We start from the raw sequence: 25,413 nt of genomic DNA on the forward strand, positions 1-25,413 counted from the left end.
TCCAGGGCCCTGCTCTTGACACCCCAGTTGTACTCTGCACCCCGGCTCCCATCGGGACGCCCGAGGACATTTCAGAACATGCAGGGGCCTGGGTCCCAGCCCGGAGATTCCCATGTCTCGGGTCTGGCATGGCACCACCCCCCCGCCCCCAGCTACCCCATCGGAGCTTGTACAAGTCCCCCAGTGATAACAGCGAACCCGCAGGCAGGCGGGGCCAGAGCCTGTTTTCCTCGGGGCTGCAGGCTCCCCCCACCCCCTCACCCCAGGATGATCAGCCTTGAAGGGAGGTGTGTTCTCAGTGTTAGAACTGGACAGTAGTTGCCGGCCAGCAGTGCTGTTGTCTGAAGTGCCCCCTCCCCGCCCACTCTCCGCCCTCTCTCTGCACCCGAGATGTGCGCCTGGGAATGGACTCCCTGCCGAAGTAGCTGAATATAGAAATGCAGGTGTGTGCACGGCGTTGGAGGATCTGTTGTTCAACGTTTAGAACCGGGGAATGTGATAGGTGAGCTTTCGGAGGCCAAATTATTCATGTGTCTCCAAGATTTAGGACACTCACTTTCCATTGCCTTCCTGACCTCTGTGCCAGGGCTTTCTCTCTCTACCTTACTCGCGTCCTGAGGAGCGCTGTCACCCAGGGTCCTCGGGCGCCTTCATGCGATTGATGCCTGTGTGATCCTGTCTCTTCAGTCTTACACTTTCTTACGACACCCTAAGTGTTAGGCTAAACGCAGTTTCTCTTCTTATCCCGAGAGCATTTTTTCTCATTGAAATTTTGTTTTCCGTTGCCCTGAATTCAAAATTATTAGCTGTGCTTTAATGATTTCCTGTGGCATGTTCTTCCTGGTCACTCTTTAATTTCTCCCTGTTCTCATTAGTCAGTTGATAATTAGTTGTTCCTTTCAGGGTTTTCCTCTCCTGCTAATGCTTCCTTTTGGGAACACATGACTGTTTTTTCATTGCAGACAACAGTGTAATTTCGTGATTTCAGGGTTGCTCTTTCACCTTCTTAGAGCCGTTGGCTATGACATCATCTCTTCGCCTCCTTTTACCTCCTTCCCCTTATATAACCTTTCTTTACTCGCCATGCCATCTGGACTGTGGTTCTTTGGAACAAAGACATATTATCATGGTGCCATGTTCTATTCTCCCAGCAAATGCTTCGTGTTTGTTTGGGAGATGTGAAAACAGCTAGGGCCTCATGCACTGAAAATATTCGAGGATGCTAATTAAATAGCATTTGAGTAGATCCCTCGGTCTCTGGGCTGAAATGTAGCTAAAACAATGAGAAGAATGTTTAGTTCTAGCTGCCTGTGCGCAGTCAAGGTAAGTTGTATTTTCGAAGAGGACTTAGGAAGAGTAGCCTCTGTCACCACACCTTTGCGGTCATTGTAACATGTTGCTGGTGCTGAAGGTTATGCACAGATGTCTCAGTTAAGGTGGTCTAAGTACTGAAACCGAAAACGAAAACTACAGCACCTCCTGGGCGGAGTGTCCCCACCCAAGTGTACCTCTCTCGGCACAGCTGGGTGTGGTCGGCACAGCAGGCGGTCTGTCCCCTGTGGATTCAGTAAGGGACCCAGGCAGCTGGCAGCAAGCTGTTGGCAGCTTGTTCCCAGGGGGCAGTATTCTAAATAAAGGTAAATGTGTTGTATTAGAATATTCAAGCAAAACCGTGAGGCAGCGACTCGGGCTGTTTCATTGCATTGCTGGGCTTGGTGGTGAGAAGCGGTCATTCAGAGAGACTCTCATCTGACAGCATTGGTGATCTGGAATATCTCTGTTCCTTCACTCCATAACCGTGGTTCTCAAACTTGATAAATATAGAGACAAGGAAAGCTTTAAAAAGGGGAAAAATTGCTTGTCATTCCCACTGTTATTTTTGTTATAATGTTATTTAAAAATATGTAAATATTGCCCGGCCAGTGGTTAAGTGTCCACTCATGAATCAAGAGGTCACAGCTCAGTTCCTGGTCAGGGCACATGCTCAGTTTGTGGGCTCGATCCCCAGTAGGGAGTGTGCAGGAGGCAGCCAATCCATGATTCTCTCTCATCTATGTTTCTTTCTCTCTCTCTCTCTCTCTCTCTCTCTCTTTCTCTCTCTCTCTCTCTCCCTCTCTCTCCCTCTCCCTCTTTGAAATCAATAAAAATATATTTTAAAAATATATGTGTATATAAAATTAAAAAATTAAGCTCAATTCCTCATACTTATAGCCTAAAAGAAATTGGTAAAGTTGCACAGTCAATGCAGTTTCAATGTAAAATGTTAAGGGTTCGCCCTAACTGGTTTGGCTCAATGAATAGAGTGTCGACCTGCGGAATGAAGGGTCCCGGGTTCGGTTCCGGTCAGGGGCATGTACCTTGGTTGCGGGTGCATCCCCAGTGGGGGGTATGCAGGAGGCAGCTGATCAATGTTTCTCTCTCATTGATATTTCTAACTCTCTATCCCTCTCCCTTCCTCTCTGTAAAAAAATCAATAAAATATATTTAAAAATAAATAAATAAATAAAATGTTAAGGGTTCATACCAGGAAGACATTCATGAAGGTGACATTTGAGTTGGTCTTTCAAGATTGAGCAGGATAAGCAATGAGTAAGTAGGGATTGGGAAATAAAGGCTTAGGCAAATGAAAGAAAGTGAGGGAGGGCCCAAATAAGTGAGAGAGGCCTGTATGTGGAACAAAGAATGTGTTTTGGGGGCTCTACTGTGTGGTATGGGGACATGTGATCATGGACCCTTTGGAACTAGGTCATGGAGCCCTTACGTATTGGACAAGGAATCAAGGTCTCATTTTGTATGAATGGGAACCCGGGAAGGCAGTTGAAAACAAAAGGAAGAATAAGATGAGCAGTGCTATATTCTTAAAGTTCTATCTGCAGCAATATGTACATCAATTGAAAGGGGGAAGAACTCAGGGTTGAAAACGCAGCCCAGAGGTCAGGTCCATGAGAGCAGGTACCTGGTTTACTACTGGTCTCCTTTTTAGGAAGTGTTTGTTGGATGAGTCTGTGGTGCCTGAATGAATGGCAAGGGGCCATCCAGGTAGAAATGTGTAGGAGATGAAGGCTGGGCTCGGAGCTCAGAATAGAAGTTAGCAACTGGTAGCATGGATTTGGGAGTTGTCCGTAACTGATTGAATCCTTGAGAGGTATATGGGATTGTAAAGGAGAGAGAGAAGGTGAGCAGACTCAGGGTAGAACTTTGATGAACTCCTACAGTTACAGCCAGTGTAAAGGGGGGGAAACAAGGAGAGATCAGAAGGGTGAATTAGGAGATCGTATTGTCCCAGCAGCCAAACATGTGGCATCTGTGCATGCCCAGGCAATCTGTACTTATTTAAAAATTTGAGAGTGAGTCTTCTTTTTTTTTTTTTTTTTTAATACATTTTATTGATTTTTTACAGAGAGGAAGGGAGAGAGATAGTTAGAAACATCGATGAGAGAGAAACATCGATCAGCTGCCCCCTGCACATCTCCTACTGGGGATGTGCCCGCAACCCAGGTACATGCCCTTGACCGGAATCGAACCTGGGACCTTTCAGTCTGCAGGCCGACGCTCTATCCACTGAGCCAAACCGGTTTCAGCAAGTCTTCTTTTTTATCTTCATCTGAGGACATGCGGGGGGCAGGGAGGGGGGGGTGGCGGGAGAAGAGAGAGAGAGAGAGAGAGAGAGAGAGAGAGAGAACATCGATACTGGGAATTGAACCGGCAACCTTTGGGTGCACAGGACAATACTCAACCAACTAACTACGTCACTCTGGCGGGGCTTGACTCTTCTTTTTTAAAGCAGACTTGGATGGATTCATAGAGTTTAGTTCTGCTAGCATTAAAAATGATTTTAACACCAATCAGAAAGGATATATGCACCCGTATGTTCATAGCAGCACAATTCACCATAGCTAAGATCTGGAAACAGCCTAAGTGCCCATCAGTAGATGAATGGATTAGAAAACTGTGGTATATCTACATGATGGAATACTATGCTGCTATAAAAAAGAAGGAACTCTTACCATTTGCAACAGCATGGATGGAACTGGAGAGCATTATGCTAAGTGAAATAAGCCAGTCAATGAAGGAAAAATACCACATGATCTCACTCATTCATGGATAATAAAGACCATTATAAACTTTTGAACAATAATAGATAGAGAGGCAGAGCTACCTCAAACAGATTGTCAAACTGCAGCAGGAAGGCCAGGGAGGGTTGGGGGGCAGGAGGGAGGGGGGTAAGAGATCAACCGAAGGACTTGTATGCATGCATATAAGCATAACTAATGGACATAAGACACTTGGGGGTAGGGTAGGCCAGGGGATTGTCAAGGGCGGGGAAAAAAAGGAGACATATGTAATACTCTTTGTAATACTTTAAGCAATAAAAAATAAAATAAAAATAAAATTGATTTAAAAAATGATTTTGACAGCTGTATAAGACTTAATGTTGAAGAGGTCAAGTTCAGACTAGACAAGTAAAGTATATCCCAGAAGCATGTTGGATGTGGAGAAATTTCAGGATGGCATTGCCATAACTTGGAATCCTATATAATAAAAGCCTAATATGCTAAGTGTCTGGTCGTCTGGTGACCAGTTGACTGTTCAACCAATCAAAGCGTAATATGCTAATGATACGCTAAAGCCGCTCAACTGCTCACTGTGACATGCACTGACCACCGGGGGCAGACAGTTGTCCGGTCATTCAGTCGCTATGACATGCACTGACCACAAGGGAGCAGACGCTCTGACTGGTAAGTTAGCTTGCTGCTGGGGTCCGGCCTCTTCGGGACTGAACAAGATAGGCCAGACACGCCCCGGAGCCCTGCTGCAGTCTCTCCCTGGCTGGCCAACCTCCTGCGTCCCTCCCCAGCCAGCCAGCCCCGATCGGTGGATCAGGACTGGGCGAGACAGGGTCGGACACTCCCAGGAGCCCTTCCACGCAGTTCCTCCCTGGCCCGATTGTCCACCGGTGGGGTCCCTTGGCCTGGCCTGCACCCTCACAATCCAGGACCCCTCTGGGGGATGTCAGAGAACTGGTTTCGGCCCGATCCCACAGGCCACTCCTCTCGGGAGGACACCAGACGCAGGGCTCATGCCTGGCGAGTGCTGCTACAGCAGTGCCAGCCTCTCCCGATCAGGATAGATGGGCACGAGCCCGGGGCAGGCGCAGTGGGATAAGCGGGAGCGGCAGGTAGGAGCTGCAGGGGCGTCGGACTGTGGGTTTCAGCCCCATCCCTGCAGGCCACCCTGAGGGACCCCCCCCCCCCCCCCCGCCCTGTGCATGAATTTGTGCACTGGGCCTCTAGTTTAACACATAATTCTTTTAGACCTACTAATGCTACACCATTAAGCTAAATATATAAGTTTAGTATGTTATACATAGCAGTTAAGCAATGGGCTAATTATATCACAAAAATTGTTGACTTTATGAATTCATATGTAATTTCTCTATTAGTGGCCTCCCCTAGGATATTTTAAGTGATTATATTAAGTTTTATTTCTAGACAATTTTTGTGAAACTTTTTTTTTGCCTAAAGCAGGCACATGGTTCAGTTGTTTAAAAAAAAATTAAAAAGGCACAAGCTCAAAAATAGCGTTGGTTTCTTACTACTTTATGGCTTCGAAGATCATTCTGAATCCTCTTGGTAGAGTTTATAGCATCAGCTAGCAGTAGGATTTAACATTATATTTTCATTTCGATTAACTTGACTGCAGTTGTGCCTTCGCTGCCTCTTCAGAGCCCACTGTGGAATAAAATTAAAACAGTTTTTATGATGTAACAGTTTAGTTGCAGAAAATGACATTTTTCTTTTTCCCCTGAATGGCACTGTGGTTTCTCCTCTCTCCCATTCATCTTTCCCAGCACCACCAGATGAATTTTCCTGGCATGGTTCTCGTATCCAACACGCTCCAGTGGCTCCTATTGCCTTCCTCTCCTCGAAGACCCTCTCATCCATCAAAGGACCAGGCCCAATGCTTTACATTCCTGTTAACATGTCCTTGATCGTCTCTGCTAAAGTCCCATCTCCACTCCTGATTTCCTCTTCCTCTGCATAGCACTCATCATGCCCTGCCTTTCATGAAATTACATAGAGATGCATCTCACCAGTGAGAATGTTGATTTCTTGAATGCAGGCCCAAAGGCGTTATATTTGGCCCACTCCTCCATTGCTTTGTGCATAAAAGAGACTCAGTAAGTGTTTGTTGCTCATCAAAGTGTACACATTAAGTATCTGTCCTTCTTTGTCTGTTATGATATCTCAAAGTTGTTTTTTAAAGGCGAACTAAGTAGACAGATGTTTGCTGAAGAAGATGACAAACTTGTGAATTGCTCTTCTTTCTCCTGATCCTCTCACCCTTTACCCGCAGCCCCTCTCACTCCCCAACTGACCCATAATCCCAGCATTCTCGTCGACGGTGCCGTCTCCTTCCTGTGGGGTAGTGGGCGTCCTAGGGCAGGGACCTTGGTCTTGTTTCCCGAAGTGTGTCCCCAGCGTTGGAACGGTGCTTGTCATGCTGGCTGAGGGAACCAAAGGCCAGTGTTCCCTGTTTCTTGGATTGTTGGTGGTTTTCAAGGCGACCCACAGTGTGGTGTTGGAAGAGCAGGAGAGAGATGTGGAGAGAGAGAGAGACCCTGAAGTCAGTTTCTGCCACTTAGCTGTGCCGCTCTAGGCAAGTTTCTTGACTGCTCGGAAAATCCTTTCCTCACCTGTAAAAGGATGACCTGACCTCAATTACAGTGTTTATAAACAGGACAGCCTTCAGGGAGGAAAATCTCACGATAAATAAAATCAATAGCTGATGTGTCCTGGTCACACCTAACATCCATGACAGAGTGGCGCTCCCCAGGGTCCCTGGCTGCCCCCAGGCGTCTTTAAGCCTCTGGGAAGCAGGGCCTGTTGTCCCTTCTCCTGGGAGAAGAGAGATGCCTGCCCAGAACCACACAGCGCTGGCACAGAGCCTGGCTAGACCAGGAATGCTGGGCTCTGAAGCCCGTGTCTGTAACTCCCAACTGCCCTGTATGTGCCCTCCCCTCTGCCCTTGGGTGGGGGAGTACTGAGGGGGCTATATTATGGGCAGTGCTTCTAGAGCTTTCGTTCCTGCCCTCATATGCTCGAGAGATGCAAAGGGCTGCTGAGTACCACTGGCCTCCCCAGTCGGTGTCTTTATGAACCTGGTCTCCCAGAGTGTGAGGGGCAGGGGAGTCTGGTTTGGAAATATGCCCCCCACAATGGGACCCTCCCCCTCCTGCTCAGGTACCTCCACTTCCAGCCCCCGCCCCCCGCCCCGACCCCCATAAAAGCTTTAACTCTTCGCCTTTTCAGCAACAAAGATAGCATATTCTTGCAGTAAGACTGTATTAAAAATTATGGCCTTTTTAATTTGGGAACAAATTTGATGGCTTATGGTTGTGATAACCACATTGATGGTTACACCTTTCTCTACTTTTTTTTTTAATTGAAAAATTGCTGCAACTTTTAAGAACTTTTGAGGGATTGATAAGTGCCATTTTGAAACATACACTTAAACCACCAATAACTTTTCATTATTGAAATATAATAACATCAAAAATAAGGCAGGCTGGTGGTTTCCTGTATAAAGGAATTCGCCTTTTCAGCTATTTTTTTTCGAGCATTGAAAATTATTAAGCGGGGTTTATGGGATCATTCCTGCGTCTAGAAAACTAACTTTTCCATTTCAGGGAGTGGATTTCTCTTTTGAAATAGTTTGTCATTGGTTCAAAGGCTAAAAGGGTACATCAGAATTATTAAAATGAAAAATCATGTTATGTGTATGCTACAGACTTCACTGTTTTTAATTGATTGGGATGTTCAGTAGGAGGCCAGAGAGGACTGGCAAAATATACCCAATTGAAAAGGAGAAATAGGCTTGTATTTTCAAGTGGTGTTTCGGCAGAGAGACAGATAGGCTATTCCTTCCTGTTGGTAGCCTGTCCTGTCGTGTGTAAGAGCAGAAGCTTCAGAATCAGTCTGCCCAGGCCCGAGTCTGCTCTTGTCCACTTACCCGACCTGTGGCTTAGACCTGTCGCTTACCACCTGAGCACTGAGTTCTTCTCTACCCGCCAGGAAGGGATCGTACCTCCCTCATCATTACTGTATCACATGACACAATAGATGCACAGCATCCAGGTATTACCTAACATAAGCACTTAATCTTTGTTTTATAATCGTTGGAATATAATTATTTAGATAAAATGAGGCATGTGAAGATCTCTTTGTAAATAATGTAGAAACATTTTTATGGAATCTTGAGTGACATTATCAACATGGCATGGAATGCTATATATATATATATATATATATATATATATATATAATCAATTATATATAATTGATTATATATATAATTATATATATATATATAAATAATTGATTTCAGAGAGGAAGGGAGAGGGATCGATCAAAACATCAATGATGAGAGAGAATCATTGATTGGCTGCCTCCTGCACGCCCCACTCTGGGGATCCAGTCCGTGCAACCCAGGCAGGTGCCCTGACCGGGAATTGAACCGTGGCCTCCTGATTCATAGGTCACACTCAACCACGGAGCCACTTGGAATGCTTTCTTTTATTGCTAATTCTTAAGTGAACGCTTTCTCCTCGGGGGATGAACTGTCAGCTTGCGCACCAGTGAGGTTCTAACGAATGACATTTTTTTGCAGAGGACGGAGTAAGCCCCTGCTAATTCCAGGTTTCTTGTGTGGGATTCTGTTTTCCAGGAGAATGCATCGAAGGGCTGCGGGAGAACGACTACCTGCTGATCCACTCGTGCCGCCAGTGGACCACCATCACCGCCCACAGCCTGGAGGAGGGCCACTACGTCATTGGGCCGAAGATAGAGATCCCGGTGCACTACGCGGGTAAGACTCCGCCGGGCAGGAGGAGGGCAGGAAGGAGCCTGCAATATGCTCATGCTAACTTTTCTCCACGGCGAGGAAACAGGAATCGTCTATAAACTAGAGCAGTGGTTCTCAACCTTCTGGCCCTTTAAATACAGTTCCTCATGTTGTGACCCAACCATAGAATTATTTTCGTTGCTACTTCATCACTGTAATGTTGCTACTGTGATGAATCGTCATGTAAATATCTGATATGCAGGATGGTCTTAGGCGACCCCTGTGAAAGGGTCGTTCGACCGCCAAAGGGGTCGCGACCCACAGGTTGAGAACCGCTGCACTAGCGGGTATGTGACATAGGAGAAGAAGAAGCAAGCACTTTCTTGTGGCTATTGGATCGGCCATTGAACACATGGATGGGCTGGTACTGTTTGGAGCTTAGGATACATGTAGTGGCCTGAATATACGTACATAAATGCCGTTTTAAAAAAAGACTTTTGTTACTCTATAAGTCCTCTGGTACATACAGTTAATTATATAAAGGATCTTGACTTTCCTTTTCTTTATTTGTTTTGTTTTGTTTTTTGGCTATTCGTGTGTTTTTTAAGGTCTGTAGCAGGACCCTTTAGTCAGTTAGCTGTCAATCGTGTAGCCTTAGGCTGCTGTGACGTTGTTGAGTGAAGTCGCTCAGTACCAGGGAGTGTTCTCTTTAGAAAAGGCCCTGCTGTGTTTCTTCCCAAGGCCTAGGAGAGCAGCGAGTGGTACGTGTTCAATAAGTACTTATTGAATGAATGAATGCTGTGGTCCCCTTTTGTATCCCTAGAAATCTTTAATTGCCAGGATGGCCTAGGAATCATTCCGCTTCTCAAAAGTCCTTATTCCAAAGAAAAAACTGTGAGAGAGCATTTCTGTGGCCTGGAATCTTGTCCTCCGGGTTCTATTTCTTAGCCTCAGGAGTCGCCTTTTGAGGAAAAGGAGGCAGGCTCAGGTGCGGGGGGCACTGCTACTGTGAGGTTGGGACCAGGCCAGCGGGGCCGAGCGTGAGCCTGACGCTCAGGCTGCCGTCCCTCCGCGAGGGGGTCCCCGGCTGGTGAGACCCACGCGGGTTCTAGTCTAGCAGGCTCCAAGGCGTGGGTCCTGTCTTTTGTGGAAAACTAAAAAGGAAGACATCAAATTATGCTCCATCAGCATACAGTTTTACCCCACCCGTTGTGTGGTTTTTTGTTCTTCATAGACAGAGTTTTCGTTTTTCTCCCAAAGGCAAGTTTCATTCGATCGTTTCCGCAAATGTGTTCAGAGGCTCTAGGCTGCCACCCACCGGGACTTGTTGCGGAGGATGCTGATGACACCTATTGTCCCCATGGCCTCCTGATGTGCTCACTGTGTGTCCCCTTCATGTGGCACACGTCTCAGTCTCGTCCGGTTACTGTTCCCTACTGTTTCCTACTGTCATCACTCACCAGTTGGACTATACCTTCCTAATGAGACCAATTCCAAAAGCTCTGTGAAGCCTTTAGCTCTGTACACAAAGATGTGATTCTTCACGGCTCCAGGCGCTCGATCCAGCATCTCCAACTAGGCCGCCCACTGGAATCGTCAGGGGAGCTTAGAATGCCCGAGGCCCAGGTCCCATCTCCAGCGGGTCTGGTTTCATTGGTCTCGAGTGTGGGCTGGGCATCAGGGTTTTAAAAGCTCCTTCTGCGGTTAAATTATGCAGCCATGGGCGGGGCTGCATTTTCTGGAGTGGGCATTCGCTCTGTCAGATGATAAGATTGCCCCGAACACCTGCAAGTATTTGCAAATGTTGTATTGTTTTGAACGTTTGTTTAAAAAATTAACGGTCCTTCAGCTTCCCCTGGGAAGAAAGAGATGGCATGTGTAGCCGTTTACTCCCCATCTCTGAGGAGGACGGTGGTACTGAGCAGGCAGTGTGTTGCGAGTGATACATTTTTTTAAGTAAAATTGAAGCGTCGAGACTAAAAGGAAACATGAACATAAGCTCCATTACTTTACCTGAAAGGAGAGAAAACATTTTTAATCAGGAAGAAAAACTTGAAACAAGACTGTCTTAGTTTGGGCTCCGATAACAACATACCATAGACAGAATGGACTAGAAACAACAGGAATGTTTTTCTCTTGGTTCTGGAGTCTGGGAAGTCCAAGATCAAGGCACCGGCACATCTGGAAAGCCCAGTTCCTGGCCTGCAGATGGTTGTTTTCTCGCTGTGTCCTCAGGTGGTGGAGAGAGACTGATCCTTTCTCTTACGTCTCTCTTCGAAGGGCACTAATCCCACTTGTGAGGGTTCCATCCTCAGGATCTAGTAACACTCCAAAGGCTCCACCTCCAAATGCCTTCACGTTGGAGATGTAGGCGTCAACATCTTATTTTAGGAGGACATTAATAGGCATGCCATAGCAAGGACCACAGGGTTTAGGAGACGTTTGATAAGATCATTTCAAAAGACATACTCGGGTATATTTTTTCAAAGAATTTGTGAATGACCAAGTCAGCCCTTGGAAGAAAGAGAGTGTAAAGTAAATTATGGAGACCAGAAATATCACTTACTAGAGGCCCAGTGCACGAATTCATGCACAGGTGGGGTCCCCAGAGCGGGGTGGGGGGCGAAGCCGCAATCAGCCCTCCTGGCGGGCAGTGGGACGCCCTTACCAGCCCGGGATCTGGATCCATCCTGCTGACATTTGCGTCAGTTGTTGGGAGCCACCTGGCTGCCGCTTTTATATCACTTCTTCCTTGCAGAGCATCAAGGGAGGGGAAGTGATGGTGGTGACCAAGGCCGACTTCCAGGAGGCTGGAGGCGCTGGTCCGTTGGTGCCTGGCCCGTTCTCTGGAGATTGGACCTGTAGGACTACTGAGGGAGGGAGTGACTGCCGCCAAGCTGGTGGGCTACCAGGATGGGTCAGTCAGCTGAGCGGCACTCTCTCTATGGGAGCACACTGACCACCAGGGGGCAGCTCCTACATTGAGCGTCTGCCCCCTAGTGGTCAGTGCACATCATAGCAACCGGTCGACCAGTTATTCAGTTGTTCAGTTGCTTAGGCTTATATATATATATAGATGTCTCTCTGGTTAATTTAGTGCTGTAATTAAAATTAGAAGAAGCCCTTATTCAAGCATATTTTACTAATTTGCCAAAATTTTATCTAGGTTGTGCTTCATCTCTCTTTCTTTGAGGAAAACTAATAAGTAATTAAAAATTAAGTTTAACAAAGCAATAAATCCTACCAGCTTTGTAATCAACCTTGTTGGGTTTCTGGTTCTGCCATTTACTCCCTGTATTACTTTGGGCAAGTTACTAAACTTCTGTAAACCTTGGTTTCCTCATCTGTGAAGTGGGGGTAACTCCAGGGCCTTTCTCCTAGGGTAGTTGTGAAGCCAAAAACGGGTCACGCAAGTAAAACACCTTTCAGAGCAGTTATCACTGAGTAAGGGCTCCGGAAGTGTTCCTGGTGATGACTTGTGAAGATGACAGCAACAGAATGTTTCCAAAGGGGCACCTCTCTATTTTGCACTACTGATTACAAGTTGAATTACTTTTCTGCTCATTAGAGCAAGCTGAACACGGATACCCCTCAAAGTTGTTTTGGCTGCAGTTGTTTTTGTTAAACTCTTTATTTTGAGGTTGCAGTAGTATAGTGTATTCCCTTAGACCTTTTACCTAGTTCTACACATTTTTAACATCATTGTTTCGTGTTTGTCTTATTCTTTTCCTCCTGTCCTCCCCTTCTTTCTCTCTTTCCACACACACACACACACACACATTTATTTTTTCTGACTCATTTGAGGGTAGGCAGCCTACACCCCTAATACTTCATGTGTATTTCCTAACAAGAACATTCTCTTATGTAACCACAGTGCTATCAGCAGATTCAGGACATTTAATACTTTCATCTACAGTTCGTGTGCCAGTTTTGTCAGATGCCCCCAAAATGACCATGATTGCATTCTTCCCTCCAGGTCAGCATCCAGTCTAGGGCCACTTGCTGTACTTCCCTGTCATGTCCCTTCAGGCCCCTTCAATGGAACAGCCTTCCTTGTGTTACATGACGTGTTTGAGGAACACAGGCAGAGGCCGGGCGTGTGATAGAACAGCCCCTCATGTGGACTTGCGAGGCTCCTGGTGATAGATCGAGGTTCCGTATTTTGGTTGGATCGCTGTGTGCGTGAGGTCTCCTTCTCAGACTGTCACATCTCAGACTGTCACATGGATGTCCCTTTGCCCCTTCCTGGCGACCTTCATTTGATCACTTGGTTAAGATGTTGCCTGATTTCTCTGCTGTATTAATCCCGTTCACTTTGTGATTCCTGGAACATTTGAAGGAAACACTCTTAGAGATTCTGTAAGCGTGCATCCTGTTCCTTCTCTAGCTCCTCCTCCTCACGCCTGGAGCAGCTGTTCATGTCTCCTGTCTGATCCAGTTTTCACCGAGAAGGTGGGAAAATGGTGCGTTTCTCACTTAACCCCATCATCCCTTCTCACATGTGTTAGCTGTCATTCTCCTGTTAGGAAGAGCTTTTTCTTCTTTTGCGTTTATATATTCAGTTATCATTATCAACATGGCATCAGGGTTTCTCCATTCACTGGGGTAGCATATATTCCTGTTTTGATTTATGTTGATGCTGGAATTGTCCCACATTCAGCCACGTGGGTGCAAGCTGGCTCGTGGGTCTCCGTGACACGCCCCCTTCATTTTGTCCAAGCACGTCCTAGTTTCTGAAACAGGTTCAACCCTTTTTTCCCGTCAGTCCACCATCCAGTCAGGGCCACCGCACGGCCCTGTTGCAGGCAGCACCCTCCTGTGTGCCCTGTAGGTGGGGTCCCTGGGAATCGGGCAGATCCCAGTGGGGCAGCCGTATGCAGCTCCACTCACACTCATTCCGCAAAGTAGTAAACTCAGCATTTTTACAAAATCGCAACTCAGTGCTTTTCCCATCTTCTTTACCAGACATTCTCATGTGAAAAGACTGTCATAAAACTTTGAGAAAAAGATCAATGTGACTTGAAGTTTTTAACAGAATTGCACTCTGTTATGGTGGTGATCAGATCGACTTATTATTAGATGTGCTTTGGGGGGAAAATAAGAATTTCCTTGTTCTGGCAAAGTTTTTCGTTTTGGATAAAAGGAGTTTTCTTGGTAGAACAAACAATTGATTCTGAGAGAGAGAATGTGTTCAGTCAGCATCACGGATTTTGCTAACAGTGGAGAAGCCACTCAAGAAAAGTCGGCAAAGTGTATAGAAAAGTGATGCCTGTTTTCACCCAGGATTTATTTAAAAGGCATCGCAGATCAGTTTTAGGTGAACTTCTAACTTCTCGATGCTCCCCAAAGGGCAGTGTTTCCTGAGAAATGTGCAGAACAGAAATCGGCATTTTTCTGCATTCTGCGTACTCAGACCGGCTAAGTACTGCTTGGCACTTTATCAGACATTAACCCACCCTGCACCCCGCCCCCCATGATCCTGATTTCTTAAACAACAATAAAATCTGCTTTAAAAAATTTTAAACCTAGTGCCACTGAATTATAGAACAGTTTGTAAAGACGAATGACTTTCATTTTGCAGTTCATATTTCTAGTCATCAGATTCCTTTCGTCTCTGCAGCTCAGAGTGGCCAGTCAAGCTACCCACGTTGGTTACCACTAAAGCTCATGGCTCAGGGTCCCTCTTTCCTGCTGCCCCCTTCTGGGGCCTTAAATACAACTTAGTCCTCACAACTGGGCATTTTTCCCCTTTAAAACTAATATAATCAGGCCCCACAAACACCCGGAGATGCCATTGCTTCTGGGATTTCATTTGCCCTTCGAAGCTCCAAGTTTCCGATCTATAAAATGGGGATCTGCCTTAGAAAATGCCGTGAAGCCCTAGCTGGTTTGGCTCAGTGGATAGAGCATCAGCCTTTGGACTGAAGGGTCCCAGGTTCGATTCTGGTCAAGGGCATGTACCTTGGTTGCGGGCACATCCCTGGTTGGGGGTGTGCAGGAGGCAACTGATCGATGTTTCTCTCTCATCGATGTTTCTAACTCTCTGTCTCCCTCTCCCTTCCTCTCTGTGAAAAATCAATAAAATATGTTTTAACAAAAATAAAAGAAAGAAAATGCCATGAAGGTTCTCGGAGGCCTGAGCAGTGTGAATGACTCCGCAGTGTGCCTGGCACCGATGAGCACTCAATAAACGTCACCTCCTCATGGTGCCCCCCTCCTGGGAGCCAAATGGACCAGAAGGGGGCGCGCGCCGTGGATCCGTGGCCCGACAGTGGGAGAAGCAGTGGAATTCATTCGGGCTGAGTGTATGAAATGTGCTTCAGGGGATGGAGTGCGTGCTGTCATCACGATGAACGGATTGATACCTGAACAGACGCATCCAAGATAAACCCCAGCCTCCATGTTTGGCTTCTATTTTTAAGTTCTCATCTTCCTGCAAATCCGGTGAATCTATAACAAGCTCAGATGATCTCAGTCCTTTCTTCCCCGCGACATTATGAACAGAAATAAATGGCAGCGGAGCACGGGGGTGGGGAGAGTTGCTTATGAGTCTGCAAGGCCCTGACTCAGCACGCACCTGGCTGTCTCTCTGCAGAGCCTGTTGAAAAAACACACAAACAACACCAGACATGTAGAAGTGCTCCGTCTCTCGGGCAGAATTACCCTAATGTGGCATCGAACATAACCTTGAGTTGTAATTACCGAACAAAAGGAAATGTCGAAACAGGCTGGTTTTATTCCCCTGGGTTGTGAGTTTAATTAGCATGAATCATCCGCTTGCAAAGTAACTCCGAGTGTTGAACAACACTCCGCTCGCTGTGACTATTATGTGGGATAGCGCGTACGTGATAAATGGACATCAAACCCTCTCTGAAAAAGTTCTCAAGTACAGGTACGGTTGCTAAGGAGCATCATCCCAGCCAGTGTTGCCAGCAATGACTGTTAGATACCCGAGGACCAGTTTTCATCCTGGAATCTTTCCGTCACGGTTAGCCATAACTATGATGTATATACTGCTTACTGTGTTCTAGGCACTTTGGTTTCTGCGTGTAACTTTCACAACAATCCCATGAGGCAGGTTCTATTAATACCTGCATTTTGCACAAGTCCAAACTGAGGTTTAGAGATGGTACGCATATTGGAATATTACACAGCTGATCAGTGTGATTGGAACCCATGATCTGGTGTGCCTCCGGGCCCGCTCCCCCCACCACTGGTCCCCAGAAGGTGTTGGGAGTCACTTCCCACCCCAAGGCATCGAACCACCCTGGAGACGAGAGAGCTAGAATGAGCCAGTCCACCAAAGCTTTCACTTGGCTCCCCCTTCCCCACACAGCCCTCAGGGGCATTAAGTACAGACATCTCTATCAGGGCCTTTTCCACAGTAACAAGCCCTCCACCTCCAGGTGACATTCCCATCTGAGTAAATTACAGGGAAGAATGCAAAACCAAGCAGAGCCTTCAGGTCAGCAAGAGTGAAGGAGGGGGGTGCACCCAGGAGGCCATCCTGGTGGTGGTGGGCCTTCTGGGTGTGATTAAGGAAATCGTGGTCCTCAGAAGGCACGCAGGGAACAGAAGGGAGGAAATTAGATTATAATGGGGGTTAAATGTGTGGGAGGTGGGACTGCATGCAGGATCAGCTAATTTTGTCAAGATATGTTTAAGGCAGCGGTTCTCAACCTGTGGGTCCCGACCCCTTTGGGGGTCGAATGACCCTTTCACAGGGGTCGCCTAAGACCATCGGAAAACACATATATAATTACATATTGTTTTTGTGACTAATCACTATGCTTTAATTATGTTCAATTTGTAACAATGAAATTGGGGGTCACCACAACATGAGGAACTGCATTAAAGGGTCGCGGCATTAGGAAGGTTGAGAACCACTGGTTTAAGGGAAGCCAAGAGACAGACGTAGGAGTTTCTAAATTTCATCTTTTCAGAATAAAAGAGTCAGGAGAATCTGTCTAGTTTAGGAAGAATGATTCAGAAGAGAAAAGAGGGGGAACTGATTGCTATAATAGCTTGGTGTCTGGGAAATTGTCTTTGCCTTTTTTTTTCCCCAAGAGAGACATTTGTGACTCTCTCCTACTCTACTTCTTGACTAAATGATGTTCTTTTTTTAGCTGATTTAATATGGTGTTTGTGATTAAAGGGTAGGTGGTTGTATCTTTCACATTTGGGTATTCAGCCTGGTATTTAAACTCAAAATAAAGATAAAGAAATTACCCTTTGATAGAAGAATGACTTGAGGGTTGCTACCAACCTTTCTGGTCTCACTTCTAAATGCTTGAGAATAATCATCCAAGGAAATTTGAATTTGATTGATATTCATGATGAGATGATATTAGGGAATTATTTTGATTTTGTTTGCGTGACACTAGTATGATGGTTATGAAGGAAAATACTTCCATTTTTTTAGAGGCACATACTGAATTATTTAGGGGAGAATTGTGATTAAAAATCATAAAATACTTAGCAAAAACCCCATAAAAATAGATGAATAATTGACAAGCTAGTAAAGTTGTTAAATCTAGGTGAAGAGTATAAGGGTGTTCACATTCCCCTAATTTCCTCTATGTTAGAAAATTTTTGTAATAAAAAGGGAAAAGTTGACCCTGACATAACAACCAGAGACACAGTTAATCGTATTGTAGAACTACAAATGGAATTCTTACCAAACCACTCTGCCCCTTCCTTCGATCCTACTTATATTAGAATCTTAAGTAATTTCTGGGAGAATGAAAGAGAGTTCTCCTTCCACTGGGTTGCTTTGTTCTGGTGTGAAGTGTGTGTGGAAACCGTCAATGAAAGGTGAACTCAGAAAGACATGTTTCTGTTTCCATAGCGTGGTAGGACCTTCCAGCCATGGCTTCCTAGGGGGACTTGAGTACCCACAGCTCCCTCTCTCTCTCTCTCTCTCTCTGGAGGGGGGGAGAAATTTCCTTTTATTAATTTCCAGGGGCTCACCCTGTTGTTTGTAGCGATTTAAATATAAAGGGGTAAAGAGAGGGGTGTGTGTGTGCAGTTGTGTGCGTGTGTGCGGTTGTGTGCGTGTGTGCGGTTGTGTGCGTGTGTGTAAGTTTGGGGAGAAAGGCATTTTATTAGTTTGTTTTTAAAATAAGAGCTTTGTGGGAGATATGGAAAGGGGGAACATGAGCAAATACCGTGGAAAGTTATTGGGTGCCCTATTATGTGGCTTTTCTTGATCTACAAACATTAGTAAAGTCACTTTACTAAAAAGATCTGAGAATCCCTCGACAGCTCTTTTCACATTTTACCCTGCTGACTCTCAGAACACTGGCAAATCATCTACCAGCAGGAATCCTAGGACCAGAAAATAAAGCAAAACAGAAACTCTGGCCCGAAAACAGGGCTGGTGCGTGGGGTTCCGAACCCCTTTCCACGCGTGTGTGGGAACTGAATGGGAAGTCCGAGCGTAGTGTCACCTGTGAGATCCTGTGATCGGTGTTGGGTGGCAAGTTTGGCCTGGCTCCCTGCGGCCCCGCGGCTGATGGCGTGTTTGCAGCGTGGGTGGGGCTCGCTGACTCCATCCTTCAATTTCCATCTTGAATGTGTGCCTCTCAGAGGTAGTGACCTTTTCAAAGGTTCCCTTTCAGCTTTTAGGAATCGCTCCGAGTTTGGGGGTTTATTTTTCCCTTTGCGGAAGGAAAGCAGACGGAGGAATGCCTTCCAAAGCGGATTGCTGTGCTGGTCAAACCTCCTGCAGCCGCTCCCCTCGCTTCTAAGACCTGGAACCACTGACCTTATGCCTCGGTCGCCGGTGACCCCGAGCGCTGGCCTCCTGTGACACCCCTCGCCCATCGGGTGGCTGTCAGCTTGCTCATCCAGAGAAGGACAGCGAGCCCCGTGCACCAGCGAGCGCTTCTGACCTTTAGGCCCGAGGAGAGGGGTTCAGACTTCCACATGCGTCTGTGGGAAGGTGGCCATCGCCAGGCCTCCAACGTGTTGGAACTGGTGGATGGGACCTCCTGGGGCTTGACCCTAATAGGGAGTCCAGCCAACGAGTGAGCGTGAGACAAGCACAGTACACACAGAGCGGTGCTTTTCTGGGCGTTAAACACGCTGGAGGTCAGTGCGATGTGGTGGCACAGGCATGTGAAGGGGCCATGTCTCCCTCACGGCCTCGTCTCTCCTGAGTCTAATGCTCAGGTGTGTTCCCTTCCAGCCCTTCCCACCGGCTCCCCTGTGGGCTGGCTCCCAGTCAGGAAGCTGGCTGGTCCCTGGGCAGGGATGCCAGGCCTTGGTCCACCTCGGGACCCTGCGGTACCCTGTGCCGAGGGCTCCAGCAGCGGATAGACGGCGGCCCTGACTGGGGGTGGGGGTGGGGGTGAGGGCCTCCACATGAACCCGGAGGAGAGGGTGTTCCAGACAGAGCAGCAGCCTGGACAGAGGTTGGCATGTGGGCAGTGGTGAGGACAGCTCAAATCGCTTGTCAGCTGGAGGGGAAGGAGTGTTTAGGAAGCAAGACTACAAACCAGCTGGGAACAAGCATGAAGGAGTTTGAATTCTGGGAGGACTAATGGGAACTGTGATCTCTGGGCCTTGGGGTTGGGGGCGGGGGGGGGGAATCCCTCACATAATCTTCATTTTGAAAAGATTCCCAAAGGCCCCCACACCTCCTGACCCCACCTCACCTCCCCACTGGTGTGTAATGGAGGTGGGAAGGTGAGCGAAACCGGATGGAAAGTTGCTGAAACAGCCCTGATGAAAGATATGAAAGATACCGAGCCCTGAGGAGGCTGAGGGAGTGCTGGTGGAGGGAGAGCTGACATCTAGATGTGAGAACAAGGAAGCAGGAGAGATAGATCATCTAGATTTGTTTTGCGGTGGCTGGGCCCCTGCGGCATTCTGACCCTTGGTCTCCTTTAACCTTGGAAACGGCCCTTTGTAGTGAGGGAGCCAAGGCTGCGGGTTGTCGCCGAGGTCCTACGGTCCCGGGGCGGTGACACTGAGATTCACACCCAGAGCCGTTCAGCGGAGAAGCCCGAGCGCTCACCCAGGACCTGCCCAGTGGCCGGAGCAGGGTCCCAGGAGCCTCCGGGTTTGGGGTGTCCCGTCTGCAGGGAGTTCACTCCCGTGACTATCCTGCGTTTTGGATGGAAGCCTTGGGCGGCAGGTGGGCTGGCCTGTGGCTAGCACATTGCCCAGGTCAGGTGAATGTGAAAAACAGCACCCTGCTGGTGGTGGGGGCTGCCCCAGAGGCTCGGGCGGGCTGGTGAGTCACGAAGCAGGCCGGTGCAGGTAAATCGCGGCCCGGCCGTGAGGCTGTCATTGTGCTCTGTTTTTGCACCTTCCCCCACCTGCGGCCTTCTGGTCAACCACAGGCGCTCACCCTCTGCCCCTCTAGCAGGAAAAACTCACACATTCCATTGGGGGCAGGCAGACCAGCCTTCTAGGTGTTTCCCGGGGTGAGCAGGTAGGGGAAAGAGCAGTCCTTCTATCTGAACAAATACCCCACGTCCGGATTACCAGCACAGTCACCTATCTACGTGTAAAGAATAAAGACATTGCAGCTGAGCCACACTTCCTGGTGTGTGTAACTTCACTTCGCCTCCTGCATACACGCTTACCACATTGTTGAATAGAGTGAGTAGTCTTCTTTTCTTTTTTAATAATGCTTTTTATTTCGTTATTTTTTAAATCCTCACCTGGGGACATGCTTTGAGTGAGGAAGAGAGAGAGAGAGAGAGAGAGAGAGAGAGAGAGAGAGAGAGAGAGATACTTTGATGTGAGAGGGAAACATTGATCGGTTGCCTTCCCTACCTACCCCAGTTGGGAATAGAACCCACAACCCAGGTATGTGCCCTGACCCAGAATTGAACCGTCAACCTTTCTGTCCTGACACTCAACCAGCTGGGCAGCAAGTGAGTAGCCTTTTTTGTGAGGTCGAAGAAAATCAGACGATGCATTTTACCTGTTGCAGGAACCATTAAGAAATTAGCTTGTCTAATGGTTGAACAGTGGACTACATGAACAGGTATTCAATTGCGTGTCATTTACCACTTAGAGTTGTTCTCAAAGGCACTTATTGTACAGAAGTTTTTGTTTTTAGAAACATTCAGTTATTTTCTCCTTTGCCTTTCATCCTTTACTTTTTTATCTTCCTTCATCATCTTGACATTACATATATTTACATATATATGTATATATTACAGTTAATGCAAAGTTCGTTTTTGTTGGAGCTATATTATTTTGCTTGAATCCTAGGAAGGGTCTAGCATAAGGTGAGTAATTGATTATTATCAGTTTGGATTAAATAGGCTAGTGGTAGAATATGATCCTATTACATGGGTACATGCCATCAAGAAGATTATTGCTTGCTGGGGAGGTGAGAGCTAAATCATTGCTCCGAGAACACATCAACCTGCAAATTCCAGGAAGCTTGTCTACTTAGTGTACAGATGCAGATAAGAAGGGGGTGGTGTGTGATGATAGAACAGTGTGCAAAACAGGCTAACGGCCAGAAGAGGAATTTATGAGCCACGTGACCTCACGAGGTGACAGAGTGTCACCTTTCCAGCATCTACTGGAATGTTCCTCATGTCTTTGAAGACCATGCGTGAAACATCTGGTAGCAAATGCATGGCATGAACACCGGGTTCATGTTCCTCCGCGGAAGCCTGAGCATTTGGCATATGAGAGCTCAGCCCGGTCTTGTCCCTGCTGCTATGAAGCTGCTGGAACCACATGCCAGGTTCTAAGCTTTGGCCAAAGCTCGCAGCCAGTGTATTGGTGACATGAAATGAGTAAGTACAACGTCCGTCAATAATGAGCACTGTGGCCGCATAGTTTATTCAGGGTGACTACCAATCTGTTCATTTGCCAGAAAGTCTTATCTGCGGCTTTACGAGGTCTTGAAGACGGATTTACAAAAATAATGTAGGCGTCTTCTCATACGTGGCAGCGAATCTGGTTCACTGGAAAGCGGGCGGTGGAAAATTACCAGGTTGAAAACAATGAGGACAACACACAGTGACCAGGCTCAGTGATGTTCTTACGGAAATATGTACGCGTGGGCAGCTAGAACACGCTGTGAGACAGCTGGTCCGTTTGGGCTTCTTCTTCCAGATGCCTTGTTTTCAGGTGGCTTTGCTGGTAAAACAGTATGTCCTCAAGACCTGAAAAATTCACTTCTTCTCACTGTTTCTTGTCAGAATCTTGGGAAAATGTGAAGGAAGAGAAAATGCAGATATATATTTTTTTAATTTTTCTAAAATTTGACCAAACCAGAAAAGGAACGTCTTCTTTACCTTCTACACCATTTCCCACTTGTTTCCGTGAGGGAAAGCGTTTCTGTTCCCTGGAGGGCTCAGCCAAGGAGGCTTAGGAAGTGATGAGCCCACCAGGACACACCCCTTCTCCGTCACCCACTCTGATCGTCCCCCCGAAGAACCTGGTGGTTGCCGGTGGCCTGCTTTGCATTTTGAGGTCCACATAGTCTTGTCTCCTGTCTCCCAGGGTCCCCTTGACTCCACCTGTGTCTGTCCAATGGTGATGGAAAGAAATCTACTCCCCTCCACACGGAACTTAGTTTTTACCTGAGTACATACTATTTCCTTCTATTAAAACATGTCTATTAAGACAGGAAGAGGTGAGTTTTGACCTTCTAAACAAGAGACAGGCTTATCTTCCAGGTTGGTAGAACAGTTTTCTGTGTCTCCTCCAGCTAGGCTCCTGGACTATCGAGTTCTTCATTTTCTAGTTGGAAATAAAAGTTCAGATTTTTATTGGCTGTGTCAAGCATGTTTCCTCTACTGACGGCTTGGATAACTGCAATGGGAGGGAAACTGGCTTAAGAACAATGAGAAGGCGAGGAGAGAGCCGTCACCAAAGTGTGAAGCTGCTTGTGTCTGTGTCCCTCTACAAAAAAAAAACAAACACGACATGACACACCATTTTTTTCATTAACAACCCAGGCCATGCTGCCTTCTCTGCGAGTCCTTGGGGGACGCCTTTTCTGAGTTACAGTCCTGACCTCTTGCCCCATTTCCTGGTGGAGCAAACCCAAGCCAAGTCCTGTGGCCGTTCAGCCGACGGGGCCAGTGGAACCAGTATTCCCAGCCTTGTTGACATTGCCTCACCACACAAGAGAGCTTTGTGCGTTCTTTGTTGTGGTGCTGGGACAGAGGCAGGTGTGGGAGCCTCGCAGGGTGGAACTTGCCCTCTGAGGTGACTCACTGGGTGCCACTCGGGGTGTATATTGTCAGCACCTCCTTGCGAGGGGGTGGTTTGCCCTCAGAGGTACCGCTCCTAGGGCTCTACTCAGACCATTGCATGTTTAAACCCCTGGAAACGTTCCAAGTGGGTAATTGCTCTCCACCTTCTAAAAAGCAATCGGATTGGGTGTGTCTGCTCCATTTCTCAGAAGTAAGACACAGATTGGTTTTGTCAGAGGGGAGTGTAGGTCACAGAAAGGTCTTGGGTTTTCATTTAGAAGAGAGACTATCCTTTTATGCATATGCTTGTGATTGTGATAACTTAGAGTGGTTTCAGTGTAAAGATATAATTCACTTTATTCGTACGTAATCATCTCAGCAGTAAGTGTCCTTTGTATCTGTGCATCATTACATGTGTATGTATCTATATATTTACTTTTATACACATATATATGGCCCGATGCATGAAATTCGTGCATGGGTTGGGTCCCTAGGCCTTGCCGGCGATCAGGGCTGATCTGTGGGGTGACCAGTGGGGCGATTCGGGGGTGGGGCGGGAGGGAACCCCTGCTGGCACCCGCCTTGGCTGGCCTGGGGCCTGCAGGCTGGGGGCAGCTCCTACATTGAACGGCTGCCCCCTGGTGGTCAGTGCGTGTCATAGCGACTGGTCATTCCACCTTTCGTTTCACCATTCAGTCGATTTGCATAATAGGCTTTTATTATATAGGAGATACATGCACACAGAGGAATTATGCAAGTGTTGGTTATCAGAAGGTAGTGAAATTTCAGCTGATTTAAAAAACAAACCTACCCAATCCACATCCTGCCTTTTAACCCAATTTCTACATCTAACAGCTCCTCAGCCAATCATCTCTGCTCCTTCTTATTCACTTTATAACTCATTGTGGCCTGACTCTCATTTAATAACTTTTTGAAATTGCTTTTGCTCAGATCATTGGTGTACCCCACTTTCTCCATGATGGATCTTTCCACCACATTTGAAACTACTTGCGTTTTTCTCCTTGAAATCCAGGATCACAATGCTGCCAGGACCTGTCCACGTGCTCCTGGCCCATCTCCAAGCTCTCTCACCCTCAGTGTCGCCCGGCCCTGGTGCTCCGTGTCACCAGAGCGCCATCCGTGGCCCCTCCCCTTCCTCCCTGAGATAGGTCTTCAGGACTGTCCCACTCAGCTCAGGGTAGCCGACTCCAGAGTCACCTCCACCCTTACACCTGCTCTCCTTCCTGCATCCTGTTTGGTGGCATTGCCAACCGAGCCAGAAAGCTGGGAGTCTTCCCACCACTTCCTCCCCCACATCCTGTGGTTCCAGGTCCCACGGAGTCTATCTTCTCTGCATATCAGATGTGTCCTTCTTAACAAGCATGTTTCTGCTGCCCTGATTCAAAACCTTCGAACGGCCTCCAGTTTTGTTCCCCTGAAGTTTGCTACCCACACGGTAGCCAGGAAGGTCATCAGTGTGAAGCCACACAGTGTTTTTAATTGACCCACCTTATGCCTTCCAGTGGTTCTCAACCTTCCTAATGCCGCGACCCTTTAATACTGTTCCTCATGTTGTGGTGACCCCCAATTTCATTGTTACAAATTGAACATAATTAAAGCATAGTGATTAGTCACAAAAACAATATGTAATTATATCTGTGTTTTCCGATGGTCTTAGGCGACCCTGTGAAAGGGTCGCGACCCACAGGTTGAGAACCGCTGCCGGAAACCCTTTTGTGGACCCCCCAGGCCAACAAGCGGAAGTCAGCATGACAAAGTGAGGTGCTCTGTGACCCAAGTCCTGCCTGTGCATTCCCACCGCCCTGGGGGTGGCCCTACTGTGCCCCCCCCCTTTGGCCATGCTCTCCTCACGACATGCAGAGGTCACCCGTCATCTGGGGTGCCTCCGGGGTTCCTGTACCCCTGTCTGCAATGTGGCACAGTTATGATGATCTTCTCCCCAGGACATCTTGAGCTCTTGGAGGGCAAGTACAGATTCTACTGCGTATCTCGCGTGCCTATCAGAGGACCTGCCATGTATTAAGACAGGGATCCATGACATGTCTATGTGGTTTGATGGCGAGGAGGTGTTAGGATATACAGAAACTGTAAACAGCAGGAAATTGGACATAATCTTGGTATGACCTTGGCTGCTGTCATTGGTAGCCAGCCTGAGTGATGCAGGTGACAGAAATTGAGCTTGAGCAGATAAAGCGGCATACTCAACATTTAACCTTCCCTCGTAACGCTTCTCGGCCTTTTGGCGAAGATCAAGTGTAAACTTCCCTTGCACTAGACAATATTGCATTTACCTTGTAATTTTAAGTAAAAGGAAACTAGGAATTTAGGTATCAAAAGAGTGTGGTTTGTAAATTGAGGAACACTGGCT

At 47.2% G+C, this 25,413-nt stretch overlaps 1 protein-coding gene across 2 annotated transcripts in view; it reads left to right on the top strand.

Annotated features, from left to right (window-relative positions):
- The window catches only part of GAREM1 (GRB2 associated regulator of MAPK1 subtype 1), a 153,247-nt gene that overhangs the window by 45,674 nt on the left and 82,160 nt on the right, over nucleotides 1–25,413 (top strand). For both annotated transcript variants that reach the window (XM_070421213.1, XM_070421214.1), the window contains exon 2: nucleotides 8,728–8,868. In XM_070421213.1, the coding sequence (XP_070277314.1) occupies nucleotides 8,728–8,868 (141 nt within the window). The remainder of the gene's footprint in view (nucleotides 1–8,727; nucleotides 8,869–25,413) is intronic.

This window comes from Myotis yumanensis, unplaced genomic scaffold, assembly GCF_028538775.1.
Source record: "Myotis yumanensis isolate MYYU_CA2020_CCGP unplaced genomic scaffold, mMyoYum1.0.hap1 SCAF_7, whole genome shotgun sequence".
NCBI lineage: Eukaryota > Metazoa > Chordata > Mammalia > Chiroptera > Vespertilionidae > Myotis > Myotis yumanensis.